At 48.7% G+C, this 18,146-nt stretch overlaps 1 protein-coding gene across 1 annotated transcript; it reads left to right on the plus strand.

Annotated features, from left to right (window-relative positions):
• The first annotated feature begins 1,072 nt into the window (after positions 1-1,072).
• Positions 1,073-17,899, plus strand: SERPINA6 (serpin peptidase inhibitor, clade A (alpha-1 antiproteinase, antitrypsin), member 6). Its single transcript, XM_012655207.1, has 6 exons — positions 1,073-1,128; positions 7,713-7,782; positions 8,076-8,704; positions 12,633-12,903; positions 16,080-16,227; positions 17,643-17,899. The coding sequence occupies exons 3-6, from the start codon at positions 8,095-8,097 to the stop codon at positions 17,826-17,828; spliced, it is 1,215 nt and encodes a 404-aa protein (XP_012510661.1). The 5' UTR covers positions 1,073-1,128; positions 7,713-7,782; positions 8,076-8,094; the 3' UTR covers positions 17,829-17,899.
• Positions 17,900-18,146: the final 247 nt, after the last annotated feature.

Consider the following 18,146-nt stretch of genomic DNA (forward strand, 5'->3'; position numbering starts at 1 on the left):
GAATATAAAACTTGGAAAGACCAAAAAGGATTAACAAAACCGAAATGCCTCCAAGCTGTAGACCCAGTTGTGGGTCCTACTTTCTCTTTTCCCATGGAAACAGCCTCGCTCATCCCCAAATGGAAGTAAAGGTGCTGTCACCCCAGCAGAGAGCACAGGACTCTAGCTGGGCATTCACAGTGACCCTTCCTTCTGATAGCAAGTAGCCAAATAACCTGGAGCTGCAGTGGCCACTTTTTCCCCACTGCAGACAGAATAAATTAAGAAAGCAGAAGAAAGCAGAGCTAAGAAAGGATGGGGAAAAAGAGAGAGAGAGAGAGATGACCAGGTTGGGACCCCTAAATTCAGCCATGCCTAAAGCCCTTTCCACCCTTGGAACTCTCATTCTTGAGACTCAATAAATACTCCTTTTTGCTTTAGAGCAATTCAAATTTGATGTCTGTCAGCTGCAATCAAAAGAAAATTGATGAATAAAAACATCGGGGAAAGGGAAGGTGCTCGACTGTGGAGTTGGATGATCTTGGATTTGAATCTCAAGGGCAGCTCACTTAATGTCCATGTGCCTCGGTTTCCCGTCTGAAGAAGAGTGATAATAACAGTACCCGCTTCACAGAGTCAGCGTGAAGATTAAGTGAGCATCCATGGGAAGCACTTGGCTGATACTATTTCACGTCTGGTTCTCCCACCAGACTGAGGCCCTCTGGAAGGCAGGACCTTGACCGATTCATCCCCAGCCAGAGCTAAGCACCTGGTCTTACACAGGTGTCTGCACCTCGGTGCCAATTACAAACACCTATGACGTCTCTGCCAGCTGCCACAGGGCAACCATGCTGACGCAGCTCCAGATACATTTTGATATCAAGAAAAACTTCAGGGAATTGAACCCAAAGTTAATTTACAGCATTGCTGTGTTTACTCAAATTTCTTCAGAAAGCCTCCCATTGGTTAATGGCTGGGGGGAGGGGACCGCCGAAAGGTAAAGGCCACTGGCACCCTCTAACCATTAACCAGCAGGCAAGCTGGCAAACGAGATTTAGCAGGCAGCATCCTCTGGGGCTTACTGTACCCCTGCAGGGTCCAGGGCAGCAGGACCGAGCCAGCGGGAGCAGCCCGAGCCCACTGCAGACTGTGAGTAACACCTCAGAACCCTCTGTCCCTCCTCCTGCCTGGCATCCAGAACAAAGTGATGACTGCAGCTTGCTTGATTGTTTGTTTTGTTTTGTTTTTTAATGGGACATTGAACATTAGGGCAGCCAGTAGTGATATTAGGTAACCCTGTGGAGAATTTCCCAGAGCCCAGAGTCTAGGAGTCATGCCCAGGGGTTCCGTTGTTCCCTGGGCTCCTGCTCAGCAGCGGGCTGACACTGAGGGCTGTTGCTAGGAGTCATTCCCACCCATCGCCATGACTGGTGCTCCTAAACCTCACTGTGTGGCCACAACACCACACAGAGAAAGTCTGAGAGCAAGGATGGGTCTGTGCCAGTCAGCACCCTTGACAGAGGATGCTGGCCTGGGGCAGGGGCCCACCTGGGACCTGTGTCTCTGCAAAGTGACACAGACCTCTCTTCACATAGCTCCTCGCTCAGTGACCTGAGACAGGGATGATGCAGACAGGACAGAACTACCTGCATTGTGCCCCGTAAGATCTAAATATGGAAGGCCTAGAACCATGCCTCCCCCGTAGGGGCATTTGTGAAAACAGGGAACGTAGTGGGTATTTACCACTGAGTCACTTTCAGAGATGATAGACAAGGAGGACATAACTGAAATGCACGAGTAATATTGATACTCTGAATTTTTATATGGCTGGGTACTTTTGAGAGCCGTTTACTTACTCATCATTTTGCTTTCTGCAGAGACAGGCAGAATGGTATGGACAGGCTCTGAAGTCAGACTGCTGGGCTTGGAATCCCACCTCTGAATGGGTAACTCTACCTCCCAGACCCTCAGTTTTCTCATCTGTAAAATGGGCCCCAGGATGACCCATTAAGTGAGGTCACACAAGCCAAGCATTGATAGCAGCTGTGACTGATATTGACAACAACCTTGGGAGGTGGGTAGAGTCGTAATCCTCATCATGCAGTATTAACACAGGAGGGGATGAGGCACACAATCGCCCCAGAGAGGCAAGAAGGGATGGGAAGCCCACATTGCTCTTGGCTTCGTGCTATACAGGGTCCACGCCAAAAGGAGGCCACAGATAGGTGTGGCAGTGACCAGAGCTAAAGATTTCACTATCTGCGATGGGGCAGGGACAGAGGGAAGCACAGAGGCAGAGCTTCCTGGAGGTGGTGACCTGGGACCTGCATCACTAAGAGAGAGTGAGCCAGACAAGGCAGGGGGAGGAAGAGCCTACAGAGTAGAACCACCTGGGCCAAGGCCAGGGCAGGTCCACAGTCCACCTTTGTCCCCTACTCCCAGTAGGGAGCAGGGCTCAGCACACATGGGGGAGCTGCAATGACCTGACCTGGCCTGCCCCACCCTGCCCTGGGTGTGTGTGCTGGGAGCAACTCTCACACTCAGCGTTGCTACGGCTGACCTCATATGGCTAGGTTTAAAGCTGGGGGTAGGGCTGTCACCAGGGACTGGGTCATGAGAACCCCCTGGGCCACGTTAATGAGAGTCAGCCTCATCTGTGGGCAATGGGGAGCCCAAAGATTCTCAACAGAACAGCTAAGCAGCTTGAATTTTAAAGAATTAAGAATGATGCAGCTGGCTGCACAGGGATGGAGAGGCGGAGGGAGCTGAGCAGGAGGCAGGGAGACCAGGGAGGGGTGACTACTAAGTCCTGGGAGACATGATGAGCCCCTGACACTTGGGCTGTGCACTGGGACTAGAGAGGAGACAAACTGCGGGGAACGGGTGAGGCCAGAAGTGGGTATTAGTATCAGCTCTATTTTATACCGAGGAAACTGAGGCAGAGTTTAAATAGCCTGCCCCACATCACCTAGTTCATAAATAGCAGCACTGGGATCCCAGTCCAGCTCCATCTGCCACAAAACCCAGGAAACAATTGTCCCAATGACTCATCAAAAATCCAAGTCCGAAATCGGATCTGGGGGAGAAGCCAATAAACCCCAGCAGCTGGAGAGGGGGGTGGGGAGTGGGTCCCACCTGCCTCTGTTATCAAAGTAGAGACATAGAGAAGTCAGAGCAGCCAGCAGGGGTTGTTTTCCGCCCTGGTGAGATAAGGAGGGACACAGGGAGTGTTGGAAGAGGACTCAGGTGGGGTAGGGGGTCCGTGGGAGTGGTTCCTACCTGTCTCTCTTGAGGTTCTGGCTTTAGAACATCCCAGGGAAGGGGCCCCTGGGTGTTCCAGAGCAGAACGGAGGCTCCCACACACTCATTGTGCACCCGTTGAAAAAAAACCCTGGACAAATTAAGTTTAGCAGAGTTTATGTGAGCAAAGAAACAATTCATGAACCAGGCAGCACCTAGACCAGTACACGTTCAGAGAGCTCCACCTAGCAGTGTCAGCAGACAGTATTTATAGGCAGAAAAAGGGAGGGACATACACAAGTAGCCTGATTGTTTACTGCTGGGTGTTTGCCTTACTTGGACATGTTTGGGCAGTTTGCAGCCTGTGACTGGCTGAAAGTTCAGCTGCTATGGTTGGCCAAGACTCCACTACTTGTTATAAAAATATACTCTCGAGTTAGGTTGCAGTTTATTTCCACATTAAGTTAAAATACATAGAGAGGCAGCTTTAGGCCAAATTTAATTTAATTTAATTTAACTCATCACAGGCTCTTGGGGTACAGGTTTAAATGTAGGTTCCTGGCTCCCTCCCCAGAGCTGCTGGTTGCACAGGTGGGGTAATCCAGTGAGACCTGCTTCTCTTATAAACATCCCTTGTTTATTGTGATACAGGTGCCTCTATAAAGTGCATGGCTTGGGACCACTGGCCTTCTAGACAATGTCCATTAACTAATTTGGAACTTGTGTGGACTTTTTTTTTTCAGTTGCTCTTACCATTTTTTTAAATGGCTTATATTTAATTTCTTTCTTAATTTTTATTGTGGTAAAATATAATATTTAACGTTGCAAGCATCTTTAAGTGTATAGTTCAGTGGCATTAAGCGCATTCACATTGTTGTACAACCATCACCACCATCCATCTCCAGAAGTTTTTCATTATCCCATACCGAAGACCTATACCCATTAAACACGAATTCCCCAATCTCCCCTCCTCCTAGCCCCTGGTAACCACAATTCTACTTTCTGTCCCTATATGTTTGATGACACTACATATGAAATTATGTAGTATTTGTCCTTTTGTGTAGGGCTTATTTCACTTAACGTAACATCTTCAAGGTTTATCCATGTTGTAGCATACGTCAGAATTTCATTCATTCATTCATTTAGAGACAGGGTCTCACTCGGTTGCCAGGGCTAGCGTGCAGTGGCATCATCATAGCTCACTGCAAAGTCAGTCTCCTGGGTTCAAGCAATCCTGCCTCAGCCTCCTGAGTAGCTGGGACTATAGGTGCGGGCAATGACTCCTGGCTGATTTTTCTATTTTTAGTAGACATGGAGTCTCATTCTTGCTCAGGCTGGTCTCAAACTCCTAAGTTCAAGTGATCCTCTTCAGCCTCCAAAGTGCTAGGATTACAGGCGTGAGCCACCATGCCTGGCTTCAGATTGTGTTTTGTTAGTGTTGGGAAATGCAACTGATTTTTGTGTGTTGATTTTGTATTCTGCAACTTTGCTGAATGTGTTTATTCTAACAGTTTTCTGTGTAATTTTTAGGGCTTTGTACATATAAGATCATCTGTAAAAAGAGATAATTTTACTTCCTCCTTTTCAATTTGGATGCTTTTTCTTTTTCTTGCCCAATTGCTCTGGCTAGAATTTGTAGTACTATGTTAAATAAAAGTAGTGAAAGTATACATCCTTGTGTTGTTCCTGATCTCAGAGGAAAAGCTTTTAGTCTCTCACTATTGAGTATAATATGGGTGTAAAATATATTTATAAGTATAAAATATGCTTAATAGGTTTTTACATATGGTCTTTATTATGTTGAGGTAGTTTCCCCCTATTCCTAGTTTGTTACGTGTTTTATGAAAGAGTGTGTTGAATTATGTCAAATGCTTTTTTCTGTATCCATTGGGATGATCATGTGGGTTTTGCCTTCCTTCTGTTAATATGGTATATTACATTGATCAATTTTTGTATGTTGGACCAGGCTTGCATTCCAGAAATAAATCTAACTTGGGCATAATATATAATCCTAATAACAGGTCCTCAAAATTAATTTAATCCATCATATCAGTTAGGGTTCTCCAGAGAAATAAAATCAATAAGATATATAGAGAGATATACAAGAGGAGACTTATGAGAATTGGCTCTTGTAATTATAGAGGCTGAGAAGTCCCATAATCTGCTGTCTGCAAGCTGGAGCCCTAGAAAACCTGGTGATATAATTCAGTCTGAGTCCGGGGGCCTGACAGCCAGGGGAGCTGATAGTATAACTCCCAGTTCTAGGCCAAAGGCCTGCAAACAAGGGTTGAGGGGTGCTGGTGTAAGTCCGAGAGTCCAGAGGCCCAAAACCAGGAGCTCCAATGTCCAGGAGCAGGAGTACACGGATGTCCAGCTCAAAGATGGAGAGAGCATTTGCCTTTCCTCCACCTTTTTGTTCTACCTAGCCTTCAGCAGATTAAATGTTGCCTTCCCACATTGGTGAGGGTGGATCTTCTTAACTCAATCTACTGATTCCTATGCTGATCTTTTCCAGAAATATTCTCACATGCCTCTTTTATAAAGGCACTAATCCCATTATGAGGGTGGAGCCCTCATAACCTAATCACCTCTCAAAGACCCCACCTCTTAATACCACCCTGTTAGGGATAAGGTTTCAACATATGAATTTTGGGGGGACACAAACATTCAGACCATAGCAGCTGGTAAAAAATTATTTCTGGGTGTGTCTGGTACGAAATAAATGAAGCAAAAATTGATAGAATTGAAGGGGAAATAATTTTGAGACTTCAATGCTTCACTCTCAATAATGAATAGAACAAACCAATATAAGATAAGCAAGGGACTAGAGGACTTGAACAACACAGCAAAACAACTAGATCTAACAGGCATATATGGAACACTCTACAACAACAACAGAACACAAATTCTTCTGAAGAGCACATGGGACATCCACTGGCATAGGCCATATGTTAGGCCACAGATCAGGTCTCAGTAGATTTAAAAAGGCAGATATGATACAAAGTATCTGCTCTAATCACAGTAAAATGGAGTTAGAAATCAATAACACAAGGAAAACTAGAAAATCCACAAATTATGAAAATTAAGCAACACACTCTTAGACAACCGACAGATCAAAAAAGATATCGCAAGGGAAATTAGAAAATAATTCAAGACCAATGAAAATGAAAACACAACATTTTCTTTTTTTTTTTTTTTTTTTTCAACATATTATGGGGGTACAGATGTTCAGGCTACGCATGTTGCCCCTGGTCCCCCCCTGCAAGTCCGAGTCCCAAACATGTCCATCCTTCGGGTGGTGCGCACTGCACTCCCCGTGCATACAAATACCTGTCCCCTCTTCCCTCCTTCCCCCTCCCCCCTCCCCCCTGCCCAACATCCAATAAATGTTATTCTTATATGTGCATTTATGAAAACACAACATTTTCAGTGAAAGTAGTGCAAAAAGGGAAATTTATAGCTATAAACACTGGTATAACAGGAAGGCCTCAAATCAATAATAGCATAAATTCAAATTAGAGTATTATATTAAATAACTTAAGGATGGTAACTATAATCCCCATGGTGACCATAAAGAAGATAGCTAAAGAAGTATACACAAAAGAGATAAGAAGGGAATTAAAGTGTTTCAGTATAAAAAAAATCAAATGCAAGAGAAGACAGTACTATAGGGAATGAGGGATGAAACACATTATATCTTCTTGCTGTATTGAACACTTTATTAATATAAAATATCCTTCTTTGTCTTTTGTAACATTTTTTATTTAAAATCTATTTTGTCTAATATTAGTGTAGCTACCCCTGCTCTCTTTGGTTACTATCTGCATGGAATATCTTTGCCATCCTTTTCACTTTCAATCTATTTGTGTCTTTGGATCTAAAGTGAGTCTCTTGTAGACAGCATATAGTTGGATCATACTTTAAAAGGCTAATGTATAAAAACAATTATGAGTCTAGGTTTATAATTTAGGGACTAGAAAAAGGACAAACTAAACTGAAAACTAGCAGAAGGAAGGAAATAATAAAGATTAGAGCAGAGATAAATAAAATCAAGAGGAGAAAAACAATAGGGAAAAATGAAATATATCTCTATATTTAATCTGTAATATATAGTATGACACAACCAGCTTAATTTCAATAGCCTACAAAAGCTCTGCTTCTTTACAGCTCTGTCCCCACCCCTTTTGGTTACTGATGTCACAAATTATATCTTTATGCATTGGGTGCCCAAAAACATAACTGATGACTACCCACGCATTTGCTTTTACCAGAGGTCCTTATTTCTTCATACAGCTTCGAATTACTGTCCAGTGTCCTTTCATTTCAATCTGAGTGAAATGCCTTTCCTTTCTTGCAGGGCAGGTATTGTGGTAAAAAGCTTGCTCAGCTTTTGTTTTCCGGGGAATGTCTTAATTTCTTTCTCATTTTTTGAGAATAGTTTTGCTGGCTATGGGATTCTTCATTGACAGCTTACTGTATTTTGTTTCTTTCAGCACTTTGAACATATCTGTTGGGTGGACATTTAACCTTTCTGAACATTTGCTTCTGCCTGCCTAAAATCAGGTTAGTAATATTTATGAGTGTTTTGTTAAAAGTAAGATGAGATAACATAGGCAAAAATACCTAGATCAGTGTTGGGTGCCTGGTAGACACTTGATAAATCATAGCAGGTATAATTCATATCTTCAAATGAGGAGGCTGGAGCCCAGAGTCCCCTGTGACTTGCCCCAGGTCACGCAGCCAGTGTGGAGGAAGGAACTGGAGCTTACATGGGGTCTTTTGCCTGCCTCCTGTTGCACTGTGCCCCACTGACTCGGAGGCTACCACGTCATCTAACAAGATTTCTGATTTGGCAGGGCCTGGCCACACTGGACAATGCCACTTGCCCTGTATGCCTGTTTCCTCTGGCTGTCCACCAGTGGCCTCTCGACCATCCAGGCTGAGGACACCAATGCTAACGTGAGCATGAGGAGCCAACACCGGGGCCTGGCTCCAGCCAATGTTGACTTTGCCTTCAGCCTGTATAAGCACCTCATGGCCTTGGCTCCTGGCAAGAACATCTTCATCTCCCCTGTGAGCATCTCCATGTCCTTATCTATGCTGTCCCTGGGCACCCGTGGCCACACGCGGACCCAACTTCTCCAGGGTCTGGGCTTCAACCTCACGGAAACATCTGAGACCAAGATCCACCAGAGCTTCCGGCACCTCCACCACCTCCTTAGGGAGTCAGCCACCAGCTTGGAAATGACCATGGGCAATGCCTTGTTCCATGACCGCAGCCTGGAGTTGCTGGAGACGTTCTCAGCCGACATCAAGCGATACTATGACTCGGAGGCTTTGACTACAGATTTCCAGGACTGGGCTACAGCCAGCAGACAAATTAATGAGTATGTCAAGAATAAGACACAGGGAAAAATTGTCAACTTATTCTCAGAGCTGGATAGCCCAGCCATCCTCATCCTGATCAACTACATCTTCTACAAAGGTACCCCGACCCGTCCCACTCTGACAAGGCCCATCCACTATTGCCAAGAATAGTAACAGTGATCAAAATCCAGGGCACACTCTCGGGCAAAGCCTTTGATTTTACAAAGCACATGCACATCTGGGATTCTCCATCTTCACAATCCTGTTGGGAAGGTGGAATCATAGCATTTTACGAAACATCAAAATAACACCCAGAAGAGTTAAGTGACTCACCCAAGTTCTGGCAGGTCGGTTCAAGGCCCATGCACGTAACCATGAACAGCCTGGCTGTGTCAGTCTCTACAAATATTGACTATCAAGCACTGGGCCAGGGGCTGGAAATACAATCTAGAACTGACATAGCCCCCACCCCTCAGGAACTCCCAGAGTTTCCCAAAGCCTCTTGCACATACTGCCCAGGCACTCATGGCCAGCTCTGACTAGGTCCTGCCTCAGTTTCCCAAAATGCCTATTGCTAAAAAAATCTTCAGGGAGATTTGCTAAAACTACAGATCCCAGAGCCAGTGCCAGACCTACCAAAGCAAAACCTCTGTGGGAAAGCCCTAGAATTTGTATTTTTAACAAGTATTCCTTCCCACGCCAGATTATTTTTTTATGATCAGGCAATTTGGAGACACATTATTGCTGAGAATAAAATCTAAACCCCCTAGTCCAGAGCAGTGGTTCTCAACTAAGGCTATCCCCCTACTCTCCTGGGGCCGTTTGACAACATCTGGAGACATTTTGGGTTGTCACAACTGGGATGGGTGGAGGCCGGGGAGACTGACTGAGCGTCTTACTCATAATGCCCTGGACAGCCTCCCGCCAGGGATATCTGCTCCCCAGCGTCCATAGTGCCAAGGCCGACAAACCTTGGCCTACAGTCGTCTACTTTTTCTGTCCTCTCTGCCTCTTGCCTCAACGTTTTCCCTCCTCCAAGCTGTCAACATGCAGCAGACAGGCAGACACCCACACACCGTCCAACCGCGCCAAAGTCCTTTCATGGCCTAGAGCATGCCTGTCTCCCTGGAAGCCCGTGCTAGCCTCCCATTGCTGCTGTAATAAGTTACCACAGATTTGGAGACTTACAACAATACAAATTCATTGTCTTGCAATTCGGGAGGTCAAAATTCCGAAGTGGGTCATGCTGGGCTAAAATGAAGGTTTTGCTCAGGCTGGTTGCTGCTGGAGGCTCTAGGAGAGAATGCGTTTCCAGGATTTTCCCAGCTTCTGGAAGCCGCCTGGCTCCCAGCCCCTTCCATCCTCAACGCCAGCAATCGCAGCCACTCCAACCTCTGCTTCCATCACCGCATCTCCTCCCCTGACTCGACTGCCCTGCTTTCCTCTTCTACCCATAGGGCCACCTGGTTAATCTCCTCATCTCAAGGCCGGCTGATAAGTAACTGTAATTCCATTTGCAACGTAACTCCCTTTTGACATGCGAGCTAACATATCCACGGTTTCCGGGCATTAGGACACAGACATCTTTGGGGCCCATTATTCTGCCTGCCACAAATCCCAAGCCAACACGTGTCCCTCGACAGCATCACAGGATCATCCGGGTCATAATCCCCAGCAAAGACTCCCCATGCTCCCTTCTCCCGCCCGCTCCCACACCTCCTTATTGCCTGGGCCGACTGAGCATCTCTGAGAGTAGCCCCCCGACCCCGGGCGCCTGCCTCTGGGTCTTGCCATTTCTCCATCCCAAGTCCGGGAAGCTCCCGCAGAGGCTGCCCTGCTCTAAGGGAGGCAAAGCTGAAAGTCTGGCCGGGCAGAGGCAGCTTTCTTTACACCTGACAGTGGGAAGGTCAGGGAGGCTGGGGACATTTGCCCAGAAACGGTTCTGGGGGCTCCCACCAATCCCATAGGCCGTCTCTCCCACGAGACCGAGCAGGCCTGTGCGGGCCTTCCTTGTCTCTTTGGGGGCCCCGTACCTTTGCTCAGTGGCTGGCACATGGAAGGACAGTGGCTGCATGAAGGTTCTGGTAACGCTACTTTGGCAAAGGGCACAGTAAACCTAGGTACAGGGAGGGCCTACCGGGCCTGGGTGAGGCCTGAGCATGTGTGGGCAGCTTACCAGGCACTGATGGGGTGAAATGCATAGACTTTCTATGATACAGCAAAACTAATTGGCAAGCCCTTGGTAAAGCTGGGGAATACTCTGAAATGTTTCCAGCAAGCCAGGGTGATAAACAGAAATGAAGAGTTCTATCACTATAATCACTAAATTTAGGACACGTAAAATGTCCCTGGTACATTCTTTATGCACTAGATTCTCCTGACAGCTCTTTTTAGAGAACATTAAAAATATTGTCGAAAGATTTTCCAGGGGAATCATCTTTGCTTTCTCAGATATTCTCCCATAAATTCTTAAGTTTCTCCACCAACAGTTCTCCTAAGAATTTTCAGGAAATCCCTTAAAGTAGAGGTTGAACCCCATTCTGTATTTTGTTTTATGCCAAACTAGATGTTATTCTTGCTTCCAGAAAAGAAATACTCAGTAAAAAGCAAGTAGCAAAATTTTAAGGATGAAAAACATGACAATTAAAAATATTTTATACACTTTTTTTTTTTGCTCTAAGTAGGACAATTTAGCCAAAAAACACCACCCCGTCCAGTTCTGAGGACTTCAGATGTCCTTTGGAGGATGCATTGAGAACCCTCAAATTATCCCACTTGTGTGAGACAGACGATGATGAGTTCACACTCAGTGTCTGCAGATGCCGACGTTCGAGAGGTCGTTCAGGAGGGACCAGGCACAGCTCCTGGGGCTCCCGGCTCTGTGGCCCTGGCTCATTTCTCTCCATCCTCCAGCCCCTCCCTGTCGTCTCCATCAGTAGCCTTTACAGGGCGGTTGAGGCTGGCTCAGCACCAAGAATTTGGGCCCTGCCATTCCTAGATCCCGCAGGTGGTGGGATGGAGAAGGGTCTACCTGGAGCTGTGTTCGGGCCACCTTTAAGCAGCACCAGCTGGGAAATGGTGACCTCACAAGGGCTTCAGGGCCTGCAGTCAGGGGCAGCCAGGGCACCTGAGGCCTGTTGGACGCAGGGAACTCAGTCATCTGGTCAAGGCTGGGGAGCCGTCACCTAGAGCGGAGGACGCCCTGTGAGACTAAGCCCATGTGACTATCCTGTGGGAAGACTCAGGACTGTTTGGAATAAGCTCAGGACAGAAGAGGCCCTGCAGGTGCCAGGCAATCGGGCGGGCTAAGGAGCAACTTTCCTCCCCTCAGGGCTTCCCAGTATTTCCAGATCCCACTGTGCAAGTGGTGAGGTCCCCATCCCCAGGCAAAGCAACAGGCTGGATGCCAGCATTGTGGGGCTGGGAGAGGGATCTGAGGTCCAACTGGGTGGGAGTCTGTGACCCCAAAGGAGTCTCCTAACTCTGACTCTGCATTCGGGAAATGTGGCTCAGAAGGAAGGACCACGCAGTGAGGGCAGGAGCCTCCTGCAGGGGCCTGGGTACCACCGACTAGGCCAGCCAAGCTGTCGGGTAGAGATGGAACGGATGGCCCATTCCCCCAAGTCACCCATCCCTGCCCCCAGGAACCTTGAGTTCAAGGCTTGAGGCCCAGCACCACTTCCAGAGCCTCAGAGCCGGACCCGCTCCAGGCTGGGGCGCCGAGGCAAGGTCTGGCTCAGGTGAGTCCTACCCCAGATCCAAGGACCACCCCTCTCTTGGTCTCACCCCTCTCCTTGTTTAGGAGCCAATATCGGAAGCAGAGCTAATCCCCCACCCATTCTGAGAGGTAGAGGATCGAACAGGCTTGAAACCCCTGGGAATTTTCACATCTTACCAGAAAACTCCCAAGGCTTCAGCGGGGACATTCCAGGCATGCAGGAGGCTGCTGTGTCACACTCTTGGGCTGTCCCTGAGGCCACCCGAGTTCTGTTTCCCTCTCTGCCCTACAGGCCTGTCTCCTACCTTCTCTCTCCTGCCCTTCCCAGGCACGTGGGCACAGCCCTTCGACCGGGAAAGCACCCGGGAGGAGAACTTCTACGTGAATGAGACGACCGTGGTGAAGATGCCCATGATGTTCCAGTCTAGCGCCATCAACTACCTGCGCGACTCAGAGCTCCCCTGCCAGCTGGTACAGCTGGACTACGTGGGCAATGGGACCGTCTTCTTCATCCTTCCCGAGGAGGGGAAGATGGACACAGTCATTGCCGCACTGAGCCGGGACACGATTCAGAGGTGGTCCACGTCCCTGACCACTGGGTAAGCCCTCTGGCCATCGCGTTGGTTTCTGCAATGCACCTGTTCCCAGCACGTGGGCAAGTGGAAAGAGGGTACACCTAGGCATCCTTCCTTCCCCAGACTCACCCTCAGGGCTCACTGTTTTCCTGTCTCGTGGGTCCCCAAAGGCTGTTCTCTGACCTAGAGGTTCTCTGACCTGGAGGTCACATTTATCAATCTGTCAATCAACGCTGAGATACTTTGGGGCATTCTGCAAACTGAGGACCCCTCTCCCTGTGAGGTTCAGAGCCACCCTCTGTATTATCATAATTTTGCATCATTTTTTTAAGTGAAATCACCAACCACAGAGCTCCCCACTTAACAATTTTGTTATCTTGCTTACCTGAAACCACGCCCCGCTAAAGATTCCTGGGAGACCCCATTAAAATACCATGAAAATGACCTCTGTATCCATCATGGAACCAATGCAAGGCCTATGAATGGTTCCTTACTCACCCAGGGGATCTGACTCGTCTTCTATCAATCAGCAAATAATAAAGTGAGGATACACATAGGTAATGACTGAGTAAGAAAAAAGAGAGGGGTGTATATGCTGATGAGCTGGTGGCCAGGAGGAGAGCTGTCTGTCACCTCGGCCCAAGCAAGGGGCTGATGCAGAGTCAGCTCTCAGGGAAGATCAGCTGAGGCTGTGAGTTAGCAATGAATGAATGAATGAATGAATAAGAAAACTTATTTTCCCCCAGGCAGCTCTAAGCTAAAGAGCAACTGAAATTATTGTCATGCATGTGCCCAGCCCTGCTCCTCGCCTTGGAGGAGGAAGGAGGTGTTCTTGAGAACATGGTCCCCCTCTCGGAGAGTCAAGTTCTGTCTGTGTACAAGAATCAGCAAATGCCAGCCAACATAGAACCTGGGGGCAGGTGGGCTGGTGCAGACTCAAAGGGCAGAGGGGATGCAGGGGAGGGAGTGGGCACTTGGATCTGGAATAGCTCAGGGAGGCTGGAGGGGCAGGCAGCCTTTCATTTATTCATTTATTCGTTCATTCATTTGATACACACACAGAAGCACCTGCTATGCAGCTCGCATTAGGCTAAGCACGCGGATGGAGTGGAGAATAGACAAAATAGAGATCTCAAAGAAAATGCACCGTAGAGCAGAAAATAGATTCTGGTGGAATTTGTAGTAGTACCGTGATGTAAGTTCTGTCTGAGAGAGAGGCAGAGACAGAGAGAGAAAAAGAGAGAGATGTGAAATGCCTCGTCTGGGGGCAGCCCCCAACTCCACCCGGGCAGTGGGGAGGGGCTGCACATCAGATTGCTTTTCCCTCGAATTGCCTGGAGCCTGAGGGGACGTTCAGCCAGTGGGACGTGGCCCCAGAGCAGCCATGAAGAGGAAATGGCCCCAACCGAGTCAGGGGATCTGTGCCCAGAGCACCAGCAAAGCAGGGCCAGCAGCAACGAAGGAGACAAATTGGCCTGGGTGAGCTTCGTGGTCCAAGAACTTTGCAGCAGAAGATCCAGGAAGAATCTCCTCTACTTTATTATATATGCATGTTTTGTGGTTTATGGTTTCAGGTTGTTTTTATTTTAAATTGCACCGTCAGAGAGCTGTTCATGGCTGGATGCTTCTAGAGAGGTTCTTCAAGTTCTGTGGGTACCTGCGGGAGTGCCCGGGAGTTTGACTTCCCTCCCGCAGGGAAGAGCGGTGCAGTCAGCCCTGTGCTTCAGAGAGATCCCCTATAACCATGTGGGGGACACGGTTCTGGAACCATCCATACCCACCCTTGAGAGCGTGCGCGCACATGCACACGTGCGTATGCACGGGTGTGAACCTGTGTTCAGTTGATGCAGCTCTTTGGGGTTTCAGCTCTTCCCATCCCCACCCCGCCCCTGCCCCCGAAGGGAAGCTGTAACTTAGGTGTAACACCACCAGCTGGTGAGAACGCCCAAGATGCAAACTATAAATTCCAGACCCTATTCCACTGAAAATGAGGTGAAGGATAACCTTTCTCTTCACATCAAAAATAATCTCTTCAGGAAAATACTGCAACGTCAACAACATCAACAACAACCTGTGCCTCGAAGCCCCATCGCCACCCCCTCAGGGAGCTGCCGACACGGTGCGGCAGGTGGCAGGTGGCCCACTAGTCCTGGTGTCTTCAGTTCTGCTCCTCCCCAGTTGTGTGACTTTGGGGGGTGCCTCAGCCTAAGTTCCAGTCTCTCGATCTGGAAATTGAAGACGTTGATTCCAACTTTCTGGGGTTGTGCGTGTGCCAACGAGAAGGGGCAGAGAAGGTAAAGAACACAGGCCGGCGTTTGGGAGGCGCCACTCTCCCGTGTCTGTCTGTCACTACTTCCCCATCTGGAGAAGGAGACACACACCCACTCGCCCCAGGTCCCTCCTGAACGCGTTTGAAAGGTACAGCTTAGAATTCACACTGGCCGGGTGCCTGAGGTCTCCAGGCCTCGCCCAAGGCTGCCTTTGCTCAGTGAAGAGGGTCTCGTGCCTTCCCTCCCACCTGCCAGAGCCGTGCACCTTCACTGATGCCCCTCAGCTTCAGGTTCAGACAACTTCTCTCCCTCTAGGGAGCAAAGGAAGAAATTTACAAATAAAACTAAAGCCTTGATATGTCAAGAAGCGTGGATGCCCATGCCACCCCCACCATGATACCACTTACCTGTCTAGAAAGCCCGCCTGCCTCACCCAGTGGAAACTGCTGCCTGAATGATCGCGAGTTGTTGCAGAACCAGAGCTTTAGTGCCCAAGGGCTGGGAGAACCTGGGTTCGACCACCTTCTTGCATGGATGAGGACATGAGCACAGAGGGGGGCTGGACTTGGCGAAGGCCACATGACTGCTCCCAGCCGGGTGCTCCCTCCCTCCTCTGCTGCAAGCAGGGCATGCTCTGGGGACCCAGAGGACTTCTTTAGGGACCATTGTCTTAAGTGCTTAGTGGTCCAGCTATATCACAGGTGGAACTGGCTCAAAGGAATTGCTCAGAAAAAAAGAATGAACAATTCAGGGGCCCAAAGAGGAAGCTGCCTGTGTGGTGGGGGCAGAGGCCTGCCCCTTCTCCTGTCCCCAAGGAGCAGCTCAGGCTGGGAGGCAGGTGCTGGAGGGATCTCATGAGGAAACAGCAGTCTGGCGGGGAGAGGAGGTCCTGCCCTGCAATGTCTAACCCCGTCTGCTTACCCCGAGCAGCCAGGTGGACCTGTACGTCCCGAAGGTGTCCATCTCCGGAGCCTACGACCTGCAGGGCGTGCTGGCAGACATGGGCATTGCGGACGTGTTCACCAACCAGGCAAATTTCTCCGGCATCACTCAGGAGGCCCAGCTGAAGGTATCTAAGGTAAGTGTCTTGGGAGTCCACCTTTATTTCCCTCCAAAATTCAAATCAAAATAATAATAAGCAACACTGAGCTCATTCATGAACGGTCCTCTAGGTCCCAGGCTGAGAACCCCAGGTCTGGGCCAAGCCCCTTGTTCCACAATGGGGTAAATAAAGGCTCAGTGAGAAAGTGTGGGATCCCCAACAAAGGAGGGCTATAGCCTAGGCATCTGCCTATCCCACCAGACCATGCAGAGGGGCCCTGCAGAAAACGGAGTTCTCATGGTGGCCCCGGCAAAAAGAAATGGGGAAAGTGGCAAATGTCTAACTGGGATCAGATGGAGCCTTCTACCCAATTACAGTCACTGTCTTTACTCGTTGGCTTTATGTTCTGTGATTCATTTATTCAGAAAATTTTTACTGAACATCTACTAAGTGCCCCAAATCGTGTGAGGCTCTGAGCATGCCTGCATTACTCAGACGTGGCCCCTGCCCTCAAAGCACAGGGGCTTTGTGGCTACCGCAGTACCTGCACACAGTTACATGCTCAGTAAAATGCTTGCTGGGTGAGTGGCTTGAGTCACTACAGCTACCTCCTCAGAAGGCAGGCATTGCCCCAACTTCTCAGAGGAGGAATCTCTGGCTCAGGGAGGGTACATAGCTTGCCCAGGGTCACAGAGCTAGTAAGTAAGTCTGACATTTGATCTCGGGTCTGTTGACCCAAAACCTTATATTTTCAGGACATACCGCAAGGGTTCCGATCCCAGCTCAGTGATGGTGCCTACCTACAGAGCTGCTCAGAGCCTCAGAGTCCTTGCTGTAAAGCAGAGTCAATGCGAGTTCCCACCCCTTGGGGTGTTGAGAGCTCACCGAACTTCACCCATTGTTTAACTAGCCAGGTTATGATCCGCCGAAGGCTTTCAGTAGAAGCTAGTCAAACATATGGCTGATCTCAGAATTTCTTCTACTTTTGATCACAACAAGGGACAAGGGATGTATTAATGGTCATTTACATTTTAGATTCTGCTTCAGTTTTCCCAGAGCAGGCATAAGTACTTTGCAGAAACTGAACCTTGGTATTTACCTAGTAGAGTGGAAAGGGAGCAAGGTCTCCTCTGCCAGCCCAGGACCCGGTAAGAAGCACCCAATATGGATACTGAAGCCCAGTTCAAGCCATGAGACCCTAATCTCTGCATGATGGGCTGAACCTGCCCTTTGTATAGGGAGGAAGCATGGGTGTGGCTGGATTCTGGAGGTGGACAGACTTGGGCTGTTGTCCTGGGGCTGCTGCTCCGATGAGGAGCCTGCAAATGACCCTCTCAGAGCCTCAGCTTCACCTACCCAAAGCTGAGGGTGGGAGGAGTGCAGGCAATGAGGCCTGGAGAGCGCTAACACGCAGCAGGTGCTCACCACCTGTCTCTGGTCCATACCGACAGGTGGTCCATAAGGCTGTGCTGCAACTCGATGAGAAGGGTGTGCAGGCAGCTGCCTCCACTGGGGTCACCCTGAACCTGACCTCTGAGCCTCTCACCATCAGTTTCAACAAGCCCTTCCTCATCTTGATCTTCGACCACTTCACGTGGAGCAGCCTTTTCCTGGGCAAGGTTGTGAACCCAACCTAGGAGAATGCCCGCCAGGAGCCATGGCACTGTCTGACTTTGGGTACGAGGAACCCCACGGAAATGTTTCGGAGGGTGGATGATTTCCTCCAATCTTCTCCAACTTCTCCTCCATCCAACCAGAGTTGTCTCTACCTTTAGAAATCTTGCAATAAATGTCACTGTGACTCTCATGACAAGTGTGGTTGAAAGGAAAGGCCTGGGGATGATGAAAGTTGCACAGTTATAAACCGCCAGGCCTGGTATTTTGGTCTGTTCCAGCTGCCACAACAAAGTACTACAGTCTGGGTGGCTTACAAGCAACAGAAGTTTATTCTCAGT

The sequence above is a fragment of the Propithecus coquereli genome, unplaced genomic scaffold (assembly GCF_000956105.1).
Source record: "Propithecus coquereli isolate 6110/MARCELLA unplaced genomic scaffold, Pcoq_1.0 Scaffold468, whole genome shotgun sequence".
Classification (NCBI taxonomy): Eukaryota; Metazoa; Chordata; class Mammalia; order Primates; family Indriidae; genus Propithecus; species Propithecus coquereli.

What these genes read in the sequence shown, in the direction of transcription:
- SERPINA6 (XM_012655207.1), top strand. Translation starts at nt 8,095, where the DNA reads ATGCCACTTGCCCTGTATGCCTGTTTCCTCTGGCTGTCCACCAGTGGC. An exon ending in CAACTACATCTTCTACAAAG is followed by an intron (nt 8,705 to 12,632) that starts GTACCCCGACCC and finishes TGCCCTTCCCAG; the next exon opens with GCACGTGGGCACAGCCCTTC. An exon ending in TCCACGTCCCTGACCACTGG is followed by an intron (nt 12,904 to 16,079) that starts GTAAGCCCTCTG and finishes TACCCCGAGCAG; the next exon opens with CCAGGTGGACCTGTACGTCC.